Genomic DNA, 20,223 nt, shown 5'->3' on the forward strand with positions numbered 1-20,223 from the left:
CATTGGATTGGTGGTGTACTAGGTTAAGAGGGTAGTGTGGCACTGTGTGACAGGTGTGTGGGTGGAATAAACAATAAGCTGATACCCCGCTTCTAGTCATTCACACTACTCTGTATACCGCCATAGTCTGTTAATTACGTAGAATGGGGGCGGTATGTGCGCCGATCGTTTAAGAACAACAAGTTTTCATAGACACTCTGTGCTAGTAGGATACTTCTAACCTCACTCTTCCCAGATTCTTAATTAACAGAAGAATGACAAAGCTACCTTAGCTTATTCCATTCGAACAAGCAATGCTTTAGTCAACCTGAAATTGATCAATAACCGTGGACCACAGCTACTGTCAGTAAATCAAGCTTTCTTCCCCGCATGAAAGATGGCCTAACCATGGTCTGTAGCCGCAAGGCATAGATGATGTAAACATGATATACACCCCGACACACTCAACCTTATATCGGGACAGTAAATGACATCTCGCTCTACTCGGGATACTATAGACCTACTCCACCACTAATGAGGACAGCATGTACGCATATGCAAGTAGCATACACTCATTCCAACGACGGATCTCCGAGCACCAGAAAAAGCGATGGCAGGAAGAACACAAACTCGCCGCCTGGTCGGGTCCTACTTCAGAGGTATCCCGTCGTCCCGTCTACTGCCGCAATCCGCTGACGACTTAGATCCGATACACCGGCATCACCGCGAAAAGAGTCGACGAGCATAGTATCCACCTTGTAATCGCCGTCCGAGACGCAGTCTACCCGCTGGACTTTCTTGAACATCGATTCCATATCCCCACGAAGAACCTCGATGTCGAAATCACAGATTTTATCCTCGCGCAGCTCCGGGAGTACAGCCTGGATCATGCGGAAAAGTTCATCGGTACCTGCCTTCCGACAGAATTGACGGACATATGTCCCCGACTGGCCTCCCGGCTTTGGCTGGAGCTCGATGTGATGCCACTGGTTGTACCGCAGCATGACGCGCTGGGTGGTCGCTACGAGCAGGAAATTCCATGGGAGACACGGGATGCAGATGAGCAGGCGGAGTATCTGGCCATGAAATGCGTGAGGTATATCCGACAACACGGTCGGGCTGGATCTCGTTAACGCAAGCAGATTGTTCGGTCCAAATAATATACCACTCCTGCAAGTCGGACTCCGAGGTTTGGTCGAAGTGGATTCTGGGTTCATGATGCATTTGGCAACGCTTGACGATTACAAAGGCACAGTTAGCGAGCGGACATGGATGGCCCTTGAACGGCTTGCAGTACAGGTTCGAGAGAAGAATGTTCGAATTGCCCTCTTCAGCGCAACACCCCAGGGAGGCGGAGTCGCCCTCATCCGCCATGCCTTTCTTCGACTGAGCAAGCTCCTGAACCTGGACGTGCAGTGGTACGTGCCGCAACCGCGATCCGGCATCTTCCGCATCACCAAGATGAACCACAATATCTTCCAAGGCGTCGCAAAGCCCAACGACTATCTAACCGCAGAGAACGAGGAACAACTCCGACAATGGGCAAGCGTCAACAGCAACCGTTCCTGGTCCTGTCCAGGCGGCCCTCTCGACCATCCGTCCAACGGCGGAGCACATATCGTCGTAGTGGACGACCCGCAACTGCCGGATCTGGTTCCAATTGCGAAGGAAAATGCGCCAGATCGGCCGGTCATCTTCCGCAGCCACATCCAGATCCGAGTCGACCTGGCGTGCACGCCTGGGACGCCTCAGGCCAGATCATGGGACTGGCTATGGCATCGAGCGAAGCATGCCGATGTGTTTATCAGCCATCCCATTCCAGACTCTGTGCCGCCTGCCGTGCTGAAAGCAATGATCGGCCACTCTCCCGCCTCAACGGACGTGTTGGACGGGCTCAACAAGGAGATGATAGATTCCGACATCGCATACTATGGCCGGATGTTCAACCAGTGGTGCCACGAGACAGGAATGCCAACGATCGATTACCCAACAGATCAGTACTTTGTGCAAATCGCCCGGTGTGACCCATCAAAGGGAATAATCGACCTCTTGGACTCGTATCACAAATTCTACACTCGTCTGACACAGGCTAAGCCGGACAGTAAGATCCCGAAACTAGTCATCTGCGGACATGGATCTGTCGATGATCCAGATGCGAGTGAAATGTTCGACATGGCCATGGATCATATCCATAAAGAAATGCCTCACCTCGCCGATAAGATCGCGGTTGTTCGTGCGAAGCCATCTGATCAGGTCCTGAACGCCATTCTTTCCAAGTCGAAAGTTGTCCTGCAGCTGTCCACCCAGGAAGGCTTTGAAATCAAGGTCTCGGAAGCACTCCGCAAAGGCAAGCCCGTGATTGTTACCGACGTGGGTGGCCTGCCCTATCAGGTCATTGATAAAGAGACAGGATTTATTGTCAAAGTAGGGGATACGGACCGCGTCGCAGAATGTCTCTATCATTTGTGGACCGACGCAGACTTGTATCGGCAAATGCAAGAGAAAGCCCCTGGTTCAGTCAGTGACAATGTCATGACGGTTGGTCTGGTCAGCTCGTGGCTGTATATGATTCGGAAACTTCTTGAGAATCACTCATGGAAACCTGGAAATCGACTACTATCCGATCTTATGTTTGAAGATTTAGGCTTAGCATCAAACAATACATGATTCGACATGCAGCAATCCACAGTTGTCCCTATCTGAGCTGTTTAGTGGCTGCCATCCACGGTCGTCCTGACCGAATGCAGATCACGCTACAGTTCAGATCTCTCATTTCCTCTGCAAGCTTTTATCAGTCGGCCCCAGGCGCTCGCCTTCTCGGCCAATAGCTTCGGGATACGATACGCACAGGATACTGCCAAATAAAGCCCACGGTCAAGCTCTCCGCCACATCGGCCGGGACCACGCTGAAGCCCCTTGGATCCGATCCTTCCTGAGTTAGAAGCTCGACCACGTCATGGTCACCTTTTCGAATGGCACCAGGAAACAAGAGATAACATATTCTGCCCATTTTGCAGCCATGTTTTAGGGCAGTCTGTATCATATACATGGCATCCCGACTGGCGGCGGAGGTTGGTCGGATCAAAGCCATTGTTCAATAGGAGCTCGATAATTCGTGGAACGTCTCGCAAGACACCTCGCCCCAGCGACCTTCTTTCATGCAGGATACCCTTCGTACAAGACTTGGATAAGCTTCTTATGACATTCTTGCAATGTGGCAGATGAAGTCTCAAAAGCATGCAATGAGTTGATGATAGTCCTGACCAGATTATGATGACCAAGAAGAGAGATCTTTAGATGCCAACAATGAGGAGAATAGCGTTAGAGGTGTAGGACGCGCCAGTGTTGGTCCTCAGGCACTCCATTACTGTCAGATTGACCAAGTCCCCGATCATTGGATATACTACCCTATGCAAGAGTGAAAATCATCGGGGACGTTCTGTCAGTGTTAGTATAATGATGTCTGCTAATGTTAGTATAAATCAAACTTGGTACTGCCATTGAGACTGTGAAACAGTACCCAAGTGAGAGTTTAGTCGGGGGACAACGTCTGCCATATCATCAAGGTCGCCCATCGATGTATGGATTGGCATAACCAATATATTGCAACCGAAACATGCAGGCGAAGCAGATGTTTATTGATAAATAACATCTCCGAGAAAGTCAATTGTCGAATGATGCCATTCCTCTCCCCTCATCTTGTACTGATCCGCACCCGCAATGACATACATCAACGCAATTTCCCCTCAAACACGCTAAATATCATGATTGATAAAGGCCAAGCTGATTGGTTGTCCATGAATCAACCGTGGCTATAAAATGGAAACCCCCGCAAAAGCTCTCTTCCTTTCCTCCGCAGTTTCTCCTCTTTGGGAATAGGGTCATATGATGATCAGGCCATTATAACGCCACGCCCGCAGCATCACCTTATCCACCCAGGCACTGCCTCAATCTCCTGAATGAATTGACATATTACCCTCTCTATCCCCATCTGTCCTTCAATTCTTCAACCGCAACATTTTCAAGCATTCTTCGAACCACTACAAACAAGATATACAAAATGTCCTCCTTCGCCACGCCTTCCCCGCACTCCCCACGGCCATTCTTCAAGCGGCCCGCCTACCCCAGCTTCAAAGTAGGGAGAGTAGGAAAACTGTACGTCCCTGAGTAGCTATGCAGGGATAATCACTAAATCACTAACAAATAACAGATATCTCCCAGCCATGGCTGTCGTCGCAGCCGGTATGTCCTACCCTGCAAATCTCCAACGCAACTGACAAGATCAGGATTCGGCATCGCCAATTACCTCAATGATTTTCAAGCCCAACAAGCGCGTTACCAACTCCAAGAGGAAGAGCGGATCCGACAAAACCAGAAACTGATGGATGCGTATGGGGATAAGGGCAGTCTGCATGATGTCCAGCATGCGTTGGAGGCTTATGAGATTCAGTGACCTCCGGTGATGTGTAATGATTGATGATAAATGGTGTTGGTGTTCGTTTTCATATTTATTGCATCTGGCGATCATCGGCATAGTTCTGCTGGCAGGATTATGAGTCGATCACTTCTGGTATTTCTGTTCCTCTCTATTGAGATAGCCTGTTGTACTATATTCAAACTTTGAAACAGGTGCCTTGAATTCTGGCCTCATGCCATGGGGTTCTTAAATGCGTCGTGCTCTATACTGTAAGGGAAGTTATTGCCTGCATTGTCCTATTACCAAAACCCCTTCGTATCGGCGTTATAGACACAATGATGGGCAGATTGAGGCAATTCGGTCTTAAAATGACCATATACGGATACAATCATCTATTTTGTGCGTTGAGCCAAGTGCTACACGATGGTTGACACGTGACTCTCCGCGGCTGCCGCTGTGATGCACGTCATCCCCCAACTCAAGTGGGTCCGATCAGACATTCTCCGTTTTAACATCTCAAACATTGGAGAGGTATCAGAGATGGATTCAGAGCAGAAGAAACAATCAACCCCCGAGGTAAGATCCACAGCTATAACTATAGTTTACTTGCTAGCTAATACATGCTAGTCACCCCCCAAGGACGAAGAAGGTCTCCTTCGCGCCTACGGAAGGCTACCTCAAAGAGGGCGATTATTCGACCAGCAGGCTAAAGTAGGTCTGCTCTCAGCCGACAAGATACGTATCTTGACTAATGGCGCAAGGGACGAAAATACTTTGACTCTGGAGATTTCGCCCTTTCCACAGCCGACCGCGTAACTGATATCGGGGCAATCAATACTGGCCGCGCGCATCCTCAGCGGGACAGCGTTTCGCATCCCTACGCCCCAGTTCCTAGCAGTAGTAATGCCAATGAAGATGCTAACAAGGATGTTCGTGACAAGACATTTGCAGGTCTGAAAATGACGGAGAGTCCGCTTCATCAGCAGAGTGATGTTGGTGATACGAAGCAGAACCTGGAGAAACCGAAATCTGATTGATTAAGTGTATGGATATTTCAAAGGCGATTGACACTGGATGGTACCTGGATCCTTGTTTACTCTTAGATGATTAACTGAACTGCATGCGCTGCTAGTCACATAATCCAAGCCTCCAGAGTATAGCTCAGGAGCTGACTCTCTACCGTTCTCATTTAAGCTGAATTTGCGCAGCCGTAATTGATATATGTATGATATATATAGACATCTATGCATGAAACGATATCCCAAAACAAAGCATATATGATATGGTAATATACAAGAGATCAACGACGCCGTTCTGTCCCTCTGTAGCGTCACCCACTGTATTTCCCTTTCTTCGGAGAAGGTGCCTTGGTCATCCTGTTTATCTTTATTAGATCTTTGTATGTATTCATTATGGCCGATGAACAGGGAAAAAGATTTTGCCCTCCAGGCTGCTGTATATAGCCTTAAGCAACATTATTCGCATACATAATTGTTTCGGAGGCCCAAACTGACCGGGACTGAATACCTAAATATAAGCTCCTATTTATTTGTCCTTATGTAGGACCTTAATTAGCAAGTAGCTATGCTTTATAGAAAGTCAATTTTGGTATATTCTAGATATTAGGTTAGCCTTATCTATAGCTAGTAGTATATGCTGATTTAACTTTACATAAATTAGCTAAATTGCTTTATTAGTAGAAAATAATGAAAGTGTACTCTCCGCAACATCATTTACTGCTCTTCTGGTATTCTCCCAATGCCTTGCCGTAATCGTGAGTGGTGCACTACCGCAGACCTTTATCAGGAAAGCTTCAACAAATTGTAAGATACTGCACGTTGGGTTACATAAACTCTCCCTGATTCCTCAATATTTCCTCTTAAATGGCCACATAGCGACCATCGGACTGTTCGTTGGACTTGCGAGTGTAAGAGCGCATCTCCTCCCAGTCTTCGTGAAAATCTACTGTACTTTTCGACGATATACACTCGGTTTGCCATGGGATTCGGGTACCAGAATTCAGCTGGACACATGTATACGCGACGCCCCTCTTGATGGAGATGCCCTGGGATGGTACCATGGCCGCTGTAGCCAATGGGACCTATATGATTGCTCAACCGGCTTTCTGTACTGGTGATCCTAATAACGACACGGAAAAATGGAACCCTGCAATATCTGAGAAGAGTTTTGAAGTTCACTATGACCGCTAGGAAGTGGAAGCAAGGCGCCATCCTGGGTGTAGATCACTGTAATCTTGCGCGGCCTGCTGTCGGATGTGTTGACGCATGTCATAACTGCATACTCCGTCAGCTATGATCGGTTAGTTCAGGGTAAGGCAAACACCAACTCGTTAATCTCCTCAATAGTGAGTTTTTGATCCTCCTGCGCCACTGCGTACCATTTGCTATTCTTTTGACTAGAGAAGCCAATTCTCTCGGAAATATTCTCTCTTGCTCGGGCGCTTGCTGCTTGCACCTTGCTCGCCCGCGGTTTACGAACTTCCTCGTAGAGCCGCAAACCGGAACGGATGTCGTTCGTATACTGATACGAGCGTCCGAAGATAATGCCTAGAGCTGCGGCATCCTCGATTGCCTGGCATGCACCCTGGCTCTGATCTGGGAGCATAGGATGTGCAGCATCTCCAAGGATGCAGGTCCGACCTCTGCTCCAATACGGGTAGGGTTCATGAGCGAAGAGCCGCCAAGGCCGAATATCGACTGGGTCAGCGCGACTAAACAGCGCATGCAAGGCGGGATCGAGGGTGGGAAACGGCGCGAGCAGCTGTCTGCGGTCGCCAGCAAAATCCCAACCCTCCTCTACCTGCGCGTCCTTCTCACTCGTCGGAGTCGGAAAGAATATGTAAAAGGAGTGGATTTCGCCCTCACGACAAGGAGCGAAGACGATCTTTTCCAGCCCTTGCCCGCCCCAGTACTCCAGAGCATCATTCTGGGACATGTCCGCAAGACCAAGCCTACGGACAACGGCTGTCTGGACAACGCAATGATAGCAAGTAGATGTCGCTCGTTTTCGTTGAGGATATACCCCAAGTGCTCGGCGGACGGATGACTAGGCAATTATCTGTTATTGAGTGAGTGAGTTCACCAGATGCACGGCGTTCGGCGACCTACCCCGACGCCATCGGCGCCAATAACCAGGTCATGCCTGACAGTCACATTGTTTTGGAAACTGACCGTTCCAGTTGCGTGATCGACCGATTTACAGCTGTGATTTCGTTTTAACAATGCGGGTTCGCCCAATCCTGGGCCAGTGGCTGATTTCATCAGCATCGCATGCATGTCAGCTCGGAAAAAATTATGGTATTCCTGGGCCCGTCAGCATGGATAGTTGGTACTATAATGAGCCCCAGAGCGACGCACGTAGCCCCATTTGCCCGTGTATTCCGACAAATCGTAGATACCCTGTATCTCTCCGTTGCTGAGAGCGTGTCGAATCAGCTTTCGAATGGTACATGGTCTCCCGTGGGAGATATCGACATTCCACTCCTTCAGCCACTTCGTTCCATTTGCACCGCAGCTAATAGAAGCTCCCAGACTGCCGCTGTAATCTCCTCGTTCGTAGATTGTTACTCGGTGGCCTGTCCGGCGAAGAGATGTTGCGGCCGCGAGGCCCCCTGGAATCCCTAGTTAACCATCTAACGTCCATCAAGCTTTGGCGTTGAGGTCAGGGGGTCAGGAGGAGAAATCAGGCGCACGCAGAATGTGAGGAGCAAGTTAGACACACTTACCAATCCCACCGCCAATGATAGCCACGCTCAACTGGCGCCACTGTTGTGATCCCGAAATCATGTCAGGTGTTCTTTACTCGATACGGAAGAATGAAGGTTCAAGCTGCCAACTTTGGCGAGTATTTGTACCAGAAGGCATGATCCCGGTATTGGTGCAAGTAGCAGCAAAAATGTGATACATCGACAGGCAATGTGTATAAGTCACTTTATCACTTTACATATCGGCTGCGCATCAGGTTAGTGGAAGGCAGTAAGGGGGCGATGCAAGGGAGAGTGATCGAGGAGCAGATCCGCGCGATCGTGCAGCAACACCTGGGCATGATTGGCATGATATAATGAAATAGACTCACGTTCACTGGCTGTAGCACTTGCATTGACTCGTGTCTGGTTGGCTTCCACATCCACTCTTCAGCCTTCACCCTTTTCTTCAGGAAAAATAAGAAGAGCTCGTACCTGTTTCTCGTACACCCTTACACCCTAGTATTGAGACTGGAGTTCTACAGTGTGGCTTGTCCAGTGTGCGCCATTGATTTCCCTTTGTAGCATTTGGAAAAGTAATAATCTGTCCTTGGCTTTTCCCCTATGTACCGTAGATCGCAAGCACAGGCAAAACGGAGCCAATTGAGTACCCCGATACCTCTTCATCATGAACAATATTCGCGGCTCTGAAGCAGTGTTGTTGATTTCCACATTGCACAAGTCGATTGTTCGAAGTGTGAGGTGCCTCCAGGTGCTCCATCAGTCGGAATAAAGCCTGCTGCATCCGAAGGAGGCGTTTCGGGGGCAGTAAAAATAATAGTTTCATGGTCAACACCAATGAATCTCTGGGAAGCGTACAGGACTGAACGAATTTGACCGTTTGTTCAAGCATCAGTCTTGCTAAGTCGTTACATTCTCCATGGAAAACAAATTCTTTCGCTTAAGAGCTCGGACCGCAGTTGACATACAACATAGCATCGACTAGATATATGCAAATAGCAATGATCTGACACCTTTAAATCTCCCCACCAATCGCCCAGTACAGCACCACCCCATAAACCAGCAGAACCTTCTGCGCAACCCCCAGACCAATCTCTTCCACCACACTGACGGGCACCATCCAGTTTTTCTCCGGCTGTTGTCGCGCAGCTGGGTACAAGTACCACGGCGACGTCGCACACATCCAGCTCCCCACCCAAAGGAATCCCACGAGCCTCTGCCAGAAGGGCACCGCGCCCGGACTCTGCCCCGTCGCGCGGCGCCAAACTTCCTGGGCCCCGTCCTCGAGCATGATGGCAAGCGGAAACAAGCAGAAGAACGGCATGGCCCCAGACATAGATGGTGGGACACCCAAGATAGCATCGCAGGCTAGGTGTAGCACGCCGGACGTGAAAAAGGTGAAGAAGATGTTGGTGTAGCGTTCCAGAAGTGAGGGGCGCGGGAGGCGCAGAACGTCTCTCGCGACATAACTACCCACCGAGGTGAGAGGCCAACGGAAGGATTGATGCCAGAATTTTCTGCGTGGGGGTTACTCGCTTGCCTTTGCAAAACTCCAGGAAATCTGGGAAAAAATCATCCGGGAAATCCACTTACCCCCAAAAACCACGGATGGTGCAAGCATCCCGCACTCTGCCGAAGCCCGGCCGACAAGACTCCGGCGTAGAAATACCCAGCACCACCAAGACGAGGAAGTAGATCCGGGAAATGATGTTAAGGCAGACGCGCGACGGCACAAGCCAGGAGAAGATCCCCACGGAGACGCGCCCCAACCACTGTTCAGACGTTGCGTCGAGATACCTATACTCCAAGCCTGGGCCGAACAGGCGCGCCACGTCCTCTGGGGGCGTGTCCTTTGTCGACATGTAGACTAAATCCAGCAGCAGGTACTGCCATATGATAATGGCGCTTTCCCGTAGGACGTACCGCCTCCGGCTCAGCCTTTGCTTCTTGGTTTTCTGGAGGTAAGCTGCGTGCTGGGGTACGTTCTTGACCTCCCAGACTGTGCCGATACCCCGGAAGTTGACCAACAATGCCCAGGCACGGGCAACTCGAGAAAACAGACTTGAAGATGGGGTGCACAATCCTGCATGTACCAGCTCAGTCTCATCTAGATTTGTGATGAGGAGGAGATTGAGGCATTGCAGAGCAGCCACGGTCGCTTGGCCAGCCGCCACGCCTTTCAGGAATTGACTGGTGGTCAGCGAGGGCACCTGGAGGGAGAATCGATACAAAATGTACAGAAGACATGGTGTCCAGGCCAGTCGAACAAAGGATGACTTTTGAGTGGTTATGATGACAAAGGCAGTGGGCACAGTAAAAGCTAGATAAAGTGCTTGCACATGGGCAATAGACCACAATGTTGACGAAAGCACGAGATCCATTGTTTGCTAACCAGACAATCCCTTGTACATGACTTGCTCTCAGGAAGAGGTGAGCTATATACATTGGTAGTCAATCACATCACACGCTTATGTGTTGTTGCTGTATCTGTTTAATGCAAGGGTGGATGCATACAAGTCATTGGTTTTTCTTTCGCCCCGATTGATAGACACAGCGTTGTAATTAGACTGATCCAGTCAAGATCGTCAGGCTAACTTCGCAGTTCTAGCTAACCTCAACCCTAGCTCACAAGCTAGAGAACGCACGTACCACTCATTGAACTTGGTATGTTGATCTCAAGAAGGGTAGACTAAAGGGTTGACCCATGAAATTCGATTGGCTTCTGTGTTAATAGGCCTGGACGGTGATAGTACTCAGCGCTAAGAATCCACCTGCCATGGCCACCATGCATGAGACATGGCAGAGGGTTGCCGATGCTCGTGGAGCTGTGTGACCAATTTTGGTTCTTTGAAGCTGAGAAGTCGGCGAGAATGATCAGGTTGCCGTCGGGGGTTCTAGAACCAGCAAGGTGTTGGATCAGGTTGTCATCAGAGTGGACTGATCAATGAGTACTTGGAAATAGATACTGCAAGCTGATTATTAGCGCAGTGGACACATCTACATGTGGCGTCCATAACATGCTTTCGGCTAATCAAGCCAAGAGACACAATCAATACCAGCTGGGCCACCTGATTCCCACCAACCTCATTCTTTCGATTTATATGTAACATGCAACTGAAAAAGTCGGTCAAGTCATCCAATGATCCACACCATGTGAAGCTTCCTGCAGGTTGCGTCTGTCACAGGCACACTGAGTTACGATCTGCGTCGGATCGACACATCCCAATTAGGAAAACTAGAATAACCCAACGAGGATGCAGAAGCTAAATAAAACTTTCCTGTTTGTAATAAAATACAAGAAAGTCAGAGCAAGCAAGAAACCGGGGGAAGTCAGAACTAAACCGCAAAGACAACCTGCTCAGTACGATAGGCTCAACCCATACATATGAGAAATCATGAGCGCCCAGAGAACACACTCTCCGGTCAATCAGGATGAACAGGGACACGATGGACTTGCTAGCCTTCATGGCCCATGTGAAGATGTCCCCAGCAACGACTCTCCGTATGCTCTGTCTTCGCTCGACCACAATCCTCTCGGAATAAACGTCACATTTTTGCTGTCCTTCCATGCCGCACAGCCCGAGGAAGGCATTCGGGTCCTGGAGGACGGCATCAAACAGCTGCTGAAAGTCCACCCCTTCCTCGCAGGGGACGTGACTCGCCAGACAGAATGTAGCCAGAGGACGAATACCTGGCAGATCGAACCAGACGCTCCAGAGTCGCTTCTCAAGACCCCTATGCTCCAGACCCGCTATTGCCCGGCCAACTCGATCAAGGAACTCGAGTCAAAACGCCTCCTAACGGGCGCCGAGGAGCAGGAGATCATGCGTCAGCTCGCCCCGTTGCCTATCGACATGGATCTTGCGCTGCCACAAAGGCCGGTTCTGCGCTTTCAAGCCAATATCATGCGCGACGGGGTCGTTCTCGCCATGACATTCCACCACGCTGCAATGGATGGCGCGGGCGCGGCACGAGTCCTGGGCCTGCTAGCCGATTACTGCAGGGATCCGGCCGCGTCTTCGGCGGGTGTGATACCAGACCGGCAATTGCGATCGCAGATTGACTGTCTTGCGGCAGGATGTAGTTCCGGCGCCTCGAGGGTGGATTTCAGCCAGCACTATTGCGGCCTTGGAGATTGGGCGGCACTCCTTGCGGAGAATTGGCCAGGCTTCCTGCAGGCGAGAGCTACCGAACTTGTGACCTGGCGATTGACGATTCCCGGTTCCAAGGTCCAGTATTTAAAAGCAGCTTGCAATGCGCTGCTACAGGGGCAAACGTCTGCGCTGGCTGGGAGGCCGACTCCGACGATCCTATCCAATAACGACATTGTGAGCGCCCTGATGGCTATAATACTTCGGCAAGCGGGTCAATTGGCTGGCCAATCTACTGAACTATCGATTGCAGTGGACATGCGCGGCAATTTCCAGGCACCGGCCTTCAATAACTATCTGGGAAACATGGTGCTACTGACATACACGCCAATCCCCGCTAGGAAGGACCAGGCCCTAGTCGATGGACCACTTCCGCCAACAACAGAATTGCCCCAGGAGTATCTGGAAGAGCTCACCCGGATTGCAGCCCGTATACGTCAAAGCCTTCTCGATGTGAACGCAGAGTACATACAAGGCGTTCTTTCCCATCTCCACTCACAGACCGACTGGGCGAAGATTGGATTCCGCGGGGTCCCGATCCCCTTGAGCAGCTTTAGGAATTTTGAAATCTTTGGACTGGACTTTGGAGAGAGCCTGGGATCGCAGCCTCGAGGGTTCCAACTACATTTACCTGTCCTGGGGGGATGTGTTTTATCCTTCCAAAGCGTCAAGATAGCACGGAGCCGTGGGACTTGCACCTGACTCTCAACCGGGACGATGTATCTATCGTAGCAAATGATCCTTTGTTTCGCTGGGCTGCTGGAGAGCACCTATGAGTATAATCCATATTCATGCCTGGACTACTGAATATAGGAGTGTGCCAGCAGCACTGGACGGAGAAATCAAGACGAACAGCTTTCTAACCTTGCGCTGTATTGTTCTTCAACCTACCGTTTAGAAAAGAAAATTCGCAAGAAAGCAATAAGAATGAGATATGGGCTGTCTCACTGGGATACTACTGTTTCTGAAATGGCTTGAGATCCATCGGTAAAGGGAGCCTTAACTGCATCACTTCAACATAAAACAGAAAGTAGACGAGAATAATGAAAATAACAGAAGAGCACTATCTGTATCAACCGAGCTACCACAAATCCATCCATGATGAACCTCCCGAGATTTATCTCAAGATTAAAACATATCCAGAGATCCTGACACAATCAACAGCTCGACGAAACAAGCCAGAACATTCCAAATCCCCAGCGCGAAATTCCGCCGGTGCACTCTGCCCCCACTACTCGGATCTTTCGTATCAAAGATATATAGCTGCTCGCCGAGAGAGGCCGTCCACACCGCCAGCCACGAGAACCAGAGCCAAGCGGAGCCGTTCTCATGCAGAATCCACGGGATCACCAGGATCACGGCGACGGCTTGCAGGAGGAGCAACCCGTGCACGTAGTTGCCCGCAAAGACGTACGAGGAGTTGACGTTGAGCCTACAGTCATCCTTGATGTCCTGGTAGCTGTAGGCGGTGTTGAAGTAGATGGTCCACAGGAACAGGAAGATGCAGAGCGGCAGACATTTCGCGACCAGCTCGTGTGAGGAAACGCTGTCTTCGTAGACGGAGGCCCAGGCGGGGAGGATGGTGAGGGCGCTACTGGCGCCGAGGATGTATTGGGGGTAGATGCCCAGTTTACGCATTGTCGGGCGCTTGCCGAAGGGATAGAGAATGATGCCGGTTGTGAGGGGCAGCATGAATGTCCATCTACAGAGAAGTGAGCTTCCATGATTTCAAAAAAAACGGGTAGTATGGTTGTCATGGATATGGCTTACACGTTCCGCCCGCTCAGCATGCGGTCCATAAGCCAGACTGAGGCCGCATACTGGATCAGCATCCAGATGAGGGCAGCTCTCGTGGAAAGCCGGCCGGATGCGAGGGGCCGGTTCTTGGTGCGGGCGACCTGGGCGTCGATGTCGCGGTCGATCCAGTCGTTCCATACCATTCCGGCGCCGCTCAACAGATATGTATACATAAAGGCCAGTCCTGCGCGGCCAAGCACCCAGTCTGAAGGAATGCGGACGCCATCGGCGTGTCGTGAGGCTGCCGCAAGAAAGATGGACCAGACTGGGACGTAGTGGTTAGCGTGGTAGGATTATTTTTGAGGGGGTTATTTTATTACCACCAGGGAATATAGCAAATAAACAGTTGTATTTGTCAAATCGGGAGACATCGATGAGCGTGCGGACCAGCTGTGCCGGTGACTGAGAGGTGGCCATCATGAGAAGAATGATCAAGCCTAAGTCTGGTCTCCAAGGTCAAGGACTATTATCGCGACCCCTTGAGGCGTTGGGACATAGATTTATGGCAGAGATGTGCTCAATACCTGTAAATAATAGAGCAATGCATCCCATTACTAGATACAAGGTGTCATTTCCTCATCTCAGCCAGCTCGATCTTCTTATGCAGCAGCCCCACTACAAGTGCTACTATTATGTACAAAAAAAATAGACAAGTGTAGATATGCAGGTCGTGAGGATCATTTTCATAGTCTTGCTGTGGAAACCTTGTAGGAAAATGTGATCTATCGACTCGACTCTCGACGATGACCGCAAGGCTTCCATTATCCATATAAGGCAATGCCACTAAGCAACCAATGTGAAATGCAGCATCCGGATCACCATAGCCACTAGGCACAGACCTGCCACCGTCAGATAAAATGTAGGCCTCTTGCGTGGCTGGCTGAACTGGAGCCAGCCAGGACCAGACCGCTCGGGTGGCTCCACAAATTCCAAGGTAATACCACCGGCGATGCCTCGGGAGGCCCAGTCCGCCGGCTTATCTCCCGCGTAGGGCAAGAGATAGCGTCCCAAAATCCGATTCTTGAGCCCATGCCGCGAGTGGAGACGCATGGCCGATCGTGCTGCGACGGCCACCGGGCCTAGCCGACGGAGGCGATCCTCGACGAAGCCAGCCAGAACCTCTGACAGATCAGCAGCTGCGGGTGGATCGTCGGGTCCACGGCCGTACAGCCAAGTGCGTAACCTGTTGCTGAGCTGCGCTGCATCCTCGATGGCGCAATTGGCACCCTGTCCGATATGCGGTGCGAACTGCATGGGTAGTCTCCTGAGTGAATATCCTGCAAAATCACAGTCAAGGGGGCTACTGACCTTGTGCATGCTGTCTCCAATGCAGATGATGTTCCTCCAGTGCCATTTGCTGAATAGACCTTCCTCCAAAGGTGTCATCTGGAAGACCTCGCATTGCGCCCAGACATGGCCGAATTCGACACCATTCCAGACCGGCTCATGCACCAATCTCTCACAGTGGGCTCGGGCGTCTGCAGGGCTGAAGCGAGGCACATTTTCGCGTGATCCGTCATAGACGAATCCCTTTTCGAGCTTGATAAAGAGGAACCAGAAGACCCTGCCATTCTGGCCGATCACGCTGAGGATACTCCACCCGTCATTGTAACAGGTGATTTGCTCCCCTGGTTCCAGTTGATCGAGTGGTGATGAGATTCCAAAGATGCAGGCATAGTTGATCGTCAACTCTATGAACCAAATGGTGCGTTAGTTCAAGTGCATGGCCAAGACAAATAGGCTAAAAAAAACAAAGCAAAAGCCACAGCGGGGTAGATACTATTGTATTCACTCCGAAAGATCTCCCCCTGGGAGGCATTGGCCAATCGCCACATCTCTGCTCGTATCCGACTGTGCACTCCATCCGCGCCGACGACAAGATCGCCCTGGTAGACGTGTCCGTTGCTTGTTCGCACAGTGACTCCATCATGAGTACTCTCGATCTTCACGACTTTGTGACCCAGTTTCACTCGGCTGGATTGGACCGGCCCAGCCGCTAGGATCTGCAGCAGCTTCTGTCGATCCAAGAACGCAAGAGGGTAGCCGAACCTAAGACCTCTCACATTAGCCTGGAGGGAGTAAGTGGACGCTGCATATTGACTGACCGCTGCTGCAACAGTGCAGGATACTGACTAGTAAAGTGAAAGCCATCGGGGTAGGTTACATGCGCCCTCGCCAAAGGCTCGATCAGCTGCTCGATCTGGTGGTATAACCCAAGCTGTTCCATGATTCGGCCGCCATTGGGCATGATGCCAATGGATGCTCCTTCCTGAGGGGCGATTTCCTCCTTCTTCTCCAGCAGGACATAGTCAATCTTGGCCTTTTCCAAGCAGTGGGCGAGTGTGAGACCGGCGATGGATCCTCCAATAATGAGGACTTTCATGATGCTCTATGGGCTGTACTGGGGGAAAATGGAAACAACTAAACGTACAAACCTTGATACCCGTGCACTTTTATGTAGAAAATAAAGTTACAACTAGTATCTTAAAAGACTGCCATCCACCTCTGCAGCGACCTGCCAAATCGGGCACCATTGGAATTTGCCAGTATGGCTACACGTGCAATCTCCCTTGCTCTCGCCTATTCTTTCTCATATTCTTTCTTCATAGAAAATCTCTAGTCTCCTAAACTATTATGGCATAACGTGTCCTGACTCTAACAAACATTCTGGATCGACCGATCGGTCGGTTCCATACTACATCACCCCTTGCATGTTCAGCTCTTCAGTCTCAATCCTCGCCGATTATCAATTGGTGTGCTCACCGTCATTTAGCACCCAGGTTCCGTAGAAAGTACGCAGCATCACCATGCATAACCTTCAGTCGATCATAGAGCTTTCTTCAGCTGGCTTCTGTGCTCCTGACGCCGAATGCGCCACAGAAAAACCACATAGGCAATATCCAGGGAGAAACACATGAGACCATGCCAGGCGACGAAAGGGTGACCGATCCAGCCGAACTCCTGCGGCCAATGCGTTTCCCGCACATGAAGAAAGATGCCACCAATGTACGAACCCAGGAATCTCGAAAGCCTTTGAAAACCCATTTAGTCACATGGCACGCCTGACGTAAGATCTGCAAAGCAAAGAGAAACATACCAGATCGTGTACGAAGCTCCCCTGCTTGACCCCCGGCTCATGAGCTGGCAGACTGCACCCGAGGTCAACAGCTCAAAGCACAGAAAGGCGCCCCAGTTGGCCGCCTTGCCCACTCCCACCGTCGCGGCCAGTGCCAGATGGCCCGCCGTGAAGGCTGCGATCGCCACGCAGAAGATCCATGGGAGGCACTGCCGGACGAGCGGGGCGTGCTGCCATTCGTTAGGGGCGAACTTGATAGCCGTATACATGAGGAAGAGGTTCAGAATCATCCATGTGGTGAGCACGGCTCTCTCGGCGGAATTGTGAGATGGGTAGATGACGCTGTAGACGAACTCCCAGGCGAAGTTGCAGCACAGTGGCAGGATGGCCATGCCGTAGGTGCAATCCTTGTACGATTGGTATATCATGGCCAGGTAGTTGATAGACCATCCCAATCCTTGGGCCAGCAGGGCCCAATTCGCTATCCAGGCAACTTCTCTGTACTGGGGAGGTGCCGATGAGATATCTGACCACCCGTCCATGGCAGCGGCTGTCTTGACTTTGAAAGGAATGCGATATAGAAATAGAAGCAAGTTATGGACGAAAATGGTCAGCGAGGATGGTGGTACGACGATGGATTGCTGTTCAGAAGGATATTCGGGGATTATACAGTGTTCGATGGCGGGTTTCTGCTCAAGTCTACTGGCCAAACTATGACACATACGGTATACATAGGTCAGACCCCCACCCTTCCTTTTCCTGTAAGTTCAAGACTAATCTGCTGGGCTTTGTAGTAATGTGCGTTTCACAAGGATGAGCAGTATTAATATTCGAAGCAACATCGCAATTAATAACCGCTTTGGCTTTGAACACGTTACATCTACCCTATCCTAAGTTTCTATTCTCCATCGTCAACCAGGTTTGATATTCATCCCTCTTCCCTTCGGCACATGATTTCCTGATAAAGGCTGCGATATGACCTGAATTACTTTTGAGTCAATACTTCAAGTCCTTTTGGAACTGGCGCGCGTCTTCGAACTTCTATCCTTGCTCTTGGGTCACGGAACGACGCAAACCCACTCGTAAGCACATCATGCGGACTGTCCTTCACTAGTCTCCATTCATACTTCAGCAACATATGGCAGAGCGCTATCTTGATCTCCGTAGCTGCAAAGAATCGACCAGGACAAGCATACTTCCCGTACCCAAACCCCAGGTGGTTCTGGCCCGTCGTCGTGAACGGGGCTCGGGCCTTGTCGGGTCCTTCACGCATTCTCAAGTACCGGTACCCATCGAAGACCTCAGGATCAGGATAGATGTCAGCATCCCCCGCGACGTCGTTAGTCACCATGACAGGCGTGCCCGTGGGAATCTCCGTGCCATTGGCCAGCTTGATGTTCTGTCGGGTAAAGCGCGAAAATGTACCTAGAGCAACGGTAAGCATGTGCAGCAGATTTGACGGCCAGGACTTGTACCAGTTGTAATTGGATGAAGTCGCTGGCTTTCTTTCAAAACACTATCAAGGAGTTTGAGCTGGTTCAGCGTCGAGGCTCGCCATCCATTCTTCTCGAGGACCGAAATCACCTCCTCCCGTAGGTCCTGGATCAAGCCCGGTTGCTCGCATAGGTTGATGAGCACTTTGGTCAGGAGATCGGCGCTGGAATGGATGGACGCATTCGCCAGTCTTAGCTGCACCATGGCTGCATCATACTTATTGCCACTGGCGAAAGCGTCGACCCAGGCGAGGCTGGAGAATCTGTCAGTGCGCGGATTCTTCCTCGATTCCTCCAGAGTAGAATTGATCAGTCGCCGTGCTGTCTTGATTTCCCGCCGGAGCTTCTGGCACGGAGGGAGAAACCAGTGAAGGACGGGTCGAAGCACAGCAGGGCACATGTGCAGAGCTAGAATTGCGTGGTGTCGAACGATGGTGAAATTAACGACTGTCTCCAGCCAGGCTGGATTACGGCACAACGGTTCGCCCACGAAAATGAGAGACGAAACTCTTGCAATCAGCCCCAGCATACTCGGAAGCAGCGTCACCTCGTACCAGTCTAGAATGACCAAGATTAACCATGGCCATTTCTGGATTTCTCCTTTTAGGTCAGGCTTGACCTACCTGGTGAAGCTGGCCATGTATCTACCAGAGCCGCAGATACTTCATCCGACAGAGGAAGCGTAAACTGTTCTGTCAAATGGGCATCAGTTGGGACAAGCTGATAGTAAGAGGGAAAAGCAATCACCTAATTCTCGCGTGATGACGGAAATTACATCGCGCAGAACCGTATTGTGAAGGTTCCCCAGAAACATCGACTCGAAGCCCGGTACCTCTGCCATAAAGTCCTCGGACAAGTAAGCTGGAGTCTGCTCTTCTAGCACTATTCCGGCCTCACTTACCTCGATCATCGCCCTGTAATGGTCCAAGAGTTTTTCATCCTTGAAATCTTCGATGAAGGCCCCGGACACCACAAGTTTGGGCCCCAGGTCGGTGACCACGCCAAAGATGGGCGACTGTGATGCTCTTTAGTTTCCATTTGCGCCATGATGCAGTTGTCTGGATGGGACGCACCTTCGCAAACCCAGCTTTGAGATACTCGGGACCATTTTTCTGGAATCTCCTGTGCGCGAATACATTGAGCACTTCCCAGGGTTTTCGACAATTGACACTGGGAAACCCATCGAATTGGCCGCCGAGGAGTCTCGATCGGATGAAATACAGGCCCACTGCAAGCAGACAGGTCACCCATACAGTCCCTACGGAAACATCTTCAAATCTGATCATAGTGTAAATGCTCTAGATGTCACAAATAGTGTGCAAGCAGACTCAAACCACGCGTCCAACCAGGTTCGTGGTAGAATAACAGTAGGGAATCTAACCACCCTGGCTAAATCCTCTCCCAGATAGCATGTGTGCTACTACTAACCCATCATGTCGAACAGTCAGGTGGCAAGATTCTGACAGCAAGTGTTACAGTACAGGAGACTAAGCAGGGTAGCTATTTACGCCCCTTGCTTCTGATTGATTCATGCATCCGCGGCGCTAATGTAACCATATCAATAGTAGGTTGATCTGCGTAGATCA

General features: G+C 50.6%; 8 protein-coding genes across 8 annotated transcripts; 4 read left to right on the forward strand and 4 right to left on the reverse strand.

Annotated features, from left to right (window-relative positions):
- Positions 1-524: 524 nt before the first annotated feature.
- ALT_0996 (trehalose phosphorylase) lies at positions 525-2,646 on the forward strand (the record flags this gene model as incomplete). The annotated part of the gene is made up of 3 exons (XM_033563485.2): positions 525-638; positions 684-1,075; positions 1,122-2,646. 3 exons carry the CDS (start codon positions 525-527, stop codon positions 2,644-2,646), a joined length of 2,031 nt encoding a protein of 676 aa, XP_033419376.2.
- Positions 2,647-4,039: 1,393 nt separating this feature from the next.
- On the forward strand, positions 4,040-4,432 carry ALT_0997 (uncharacterized protein; the record flags this gene model as incomplete). The annotated part of the gene is made up of 3 exons (XM_033563486.1): positions 4,040-4,134; positions 4,190-4,221; positions 4,266-4,432. 3 exons carry the CDS (start codon positions 4,040-4,042, stop codon positions 4,430-4,432), a joined length of 294 nt encoding a protein of 97 aa, XP_033419377.1.
- Positions 4,433-4,855: 423 nt separating this feature from the next.
- On the forward strand, positions 4,856-5,433 carry ALT_0998 (uncharacterized protein; the record flags this gene model as incomplete). Its single annotated transcript, XM_033563487.2, has 3 exons — positions 4,856-4,972; positions 5,024-5,107; positions 5,158-5,433. 3 exons carry the CDS (start codon positions 4,856-4,858, stop codon positions 5,431-5,433), a joined length of 477 nt encoding a protein of 158 aa, XP_033419378.2.
- A 1,288-nt stretch (positions 5,434-6,721) lies between these two features.
- Positions 6,722-8,202, reverse strand: ALT_0999 (uncharacterized protein; the record flags this gene model as incomplete). Its single annotated transcript, XM_089599074.1, has 5 exons — positions 6,722-7,384; positions 7,439-7,462; positions 7,525-7,719; positions 7,774-8,027; positions 8,142-8,202. 5 exons carry the CDS (start codon positions 8,200-8,202, stop codon positions 6,722-6,724), a joined length of 1,197 nt encoding a protein of 398 aa, XP_089456738.1.
- A 933-nt stretch (positions 8,203-9,135) lies between these two features.
- pyr8 (acetyltransferase pyr8) lies at positions 9,136-10,501 on the reverse strand (the record flags this gene model as incomplete). The annotated part of the gene is made up of 2 exons (XM_033563489.2): positions 9,136-9,637; positions 9,714-10,501. 2 exons carry the CDS (start codon positions 10,499-10,501, stop codon positions 9,136-9,138), a joined length of 1,290 nt encoding a protein of 429 aa, XP_033419380.2.
- A 1,014-nt stretch (positions 10,502-11,515) lies between these two features.
- Positions 11,516-12,973, forward strand: pyr7 (O-acetyltransferase pyr7; the record flags this gene model as incomplete). The annotated part of the gene is made up of 1 exon (XM_033563490.2): positions 11,516-12,973. One exon carries the CDS (start codon positions 11,516-11,518, stop codon positions 12,971-12,973), a length of 1,458 nt encoding a protein of 485 aa, XP_033419381.2.
- A 426-nt stretch (positions 12,974-13,399) lies between these two features.
- pyr5 (FAD-dependent monooxygenase pyr5) lies at positions 13,400-16,451 on the reverse strand (the record flags this gene model as incomplete). The annotated part of the gene is made up of 6 exons (XM_089599075.1): positions 13,400-13,973; positions 14,042-14,333; positions 14,908-15,316; positions 15,377-15,759; positions 15,849-16,117; positions 16,174-16,451. 6 exons carry the CDS (start codon positions 16,449-16,451, stop codon positions 13,400-13,402), a joined length of 2,205 nt encoding a protein of 734 aa, XP_089456739.1.
- Positions 16,452-16,894: 443 nt separating this feature from the next.
- Positions 16,895-19,923, reverse strand: pyr9 (cytochrome P450 monooxygenase pyr9; the record flags this gene model as incomplete). The annotated part of the gene is made up of 7 exons (XM_033563493.2): positions 16,895-17,099; positions 17,166-17,855; positions 18,272-18,569; positions 18,620-19,195; positions 19,261-19,329; positions 19,385-19,652; positions 19,711-19,923. The coding sequence occupies 7 exons, from the start codon at positions 19,921-19,923 to the stop codon at positions 16,895-16,897; spliced, it is 2,319 nt and encodes a 772-aa protein (XP_033419384.2).
- Between the last annotated feature and the right edge of the window lie 300 nt (positions 19,924-20,223).

Source organism: Aspergillus lentulus (genome assembly GCF_001445615.1).
Source record: "Aspergillus lentulus DNA, contig: Alt01, strain: IFM 54703, whole genome shotgun sequence".
In the NCBI taxonomy this organism is placed as follows: Eukaryota; Fungi; Ascomycota; class Eurotiomycetes; order Eurotiales; family Aspergillaceae; genus Aspergillus; species Aspergillus lentulus.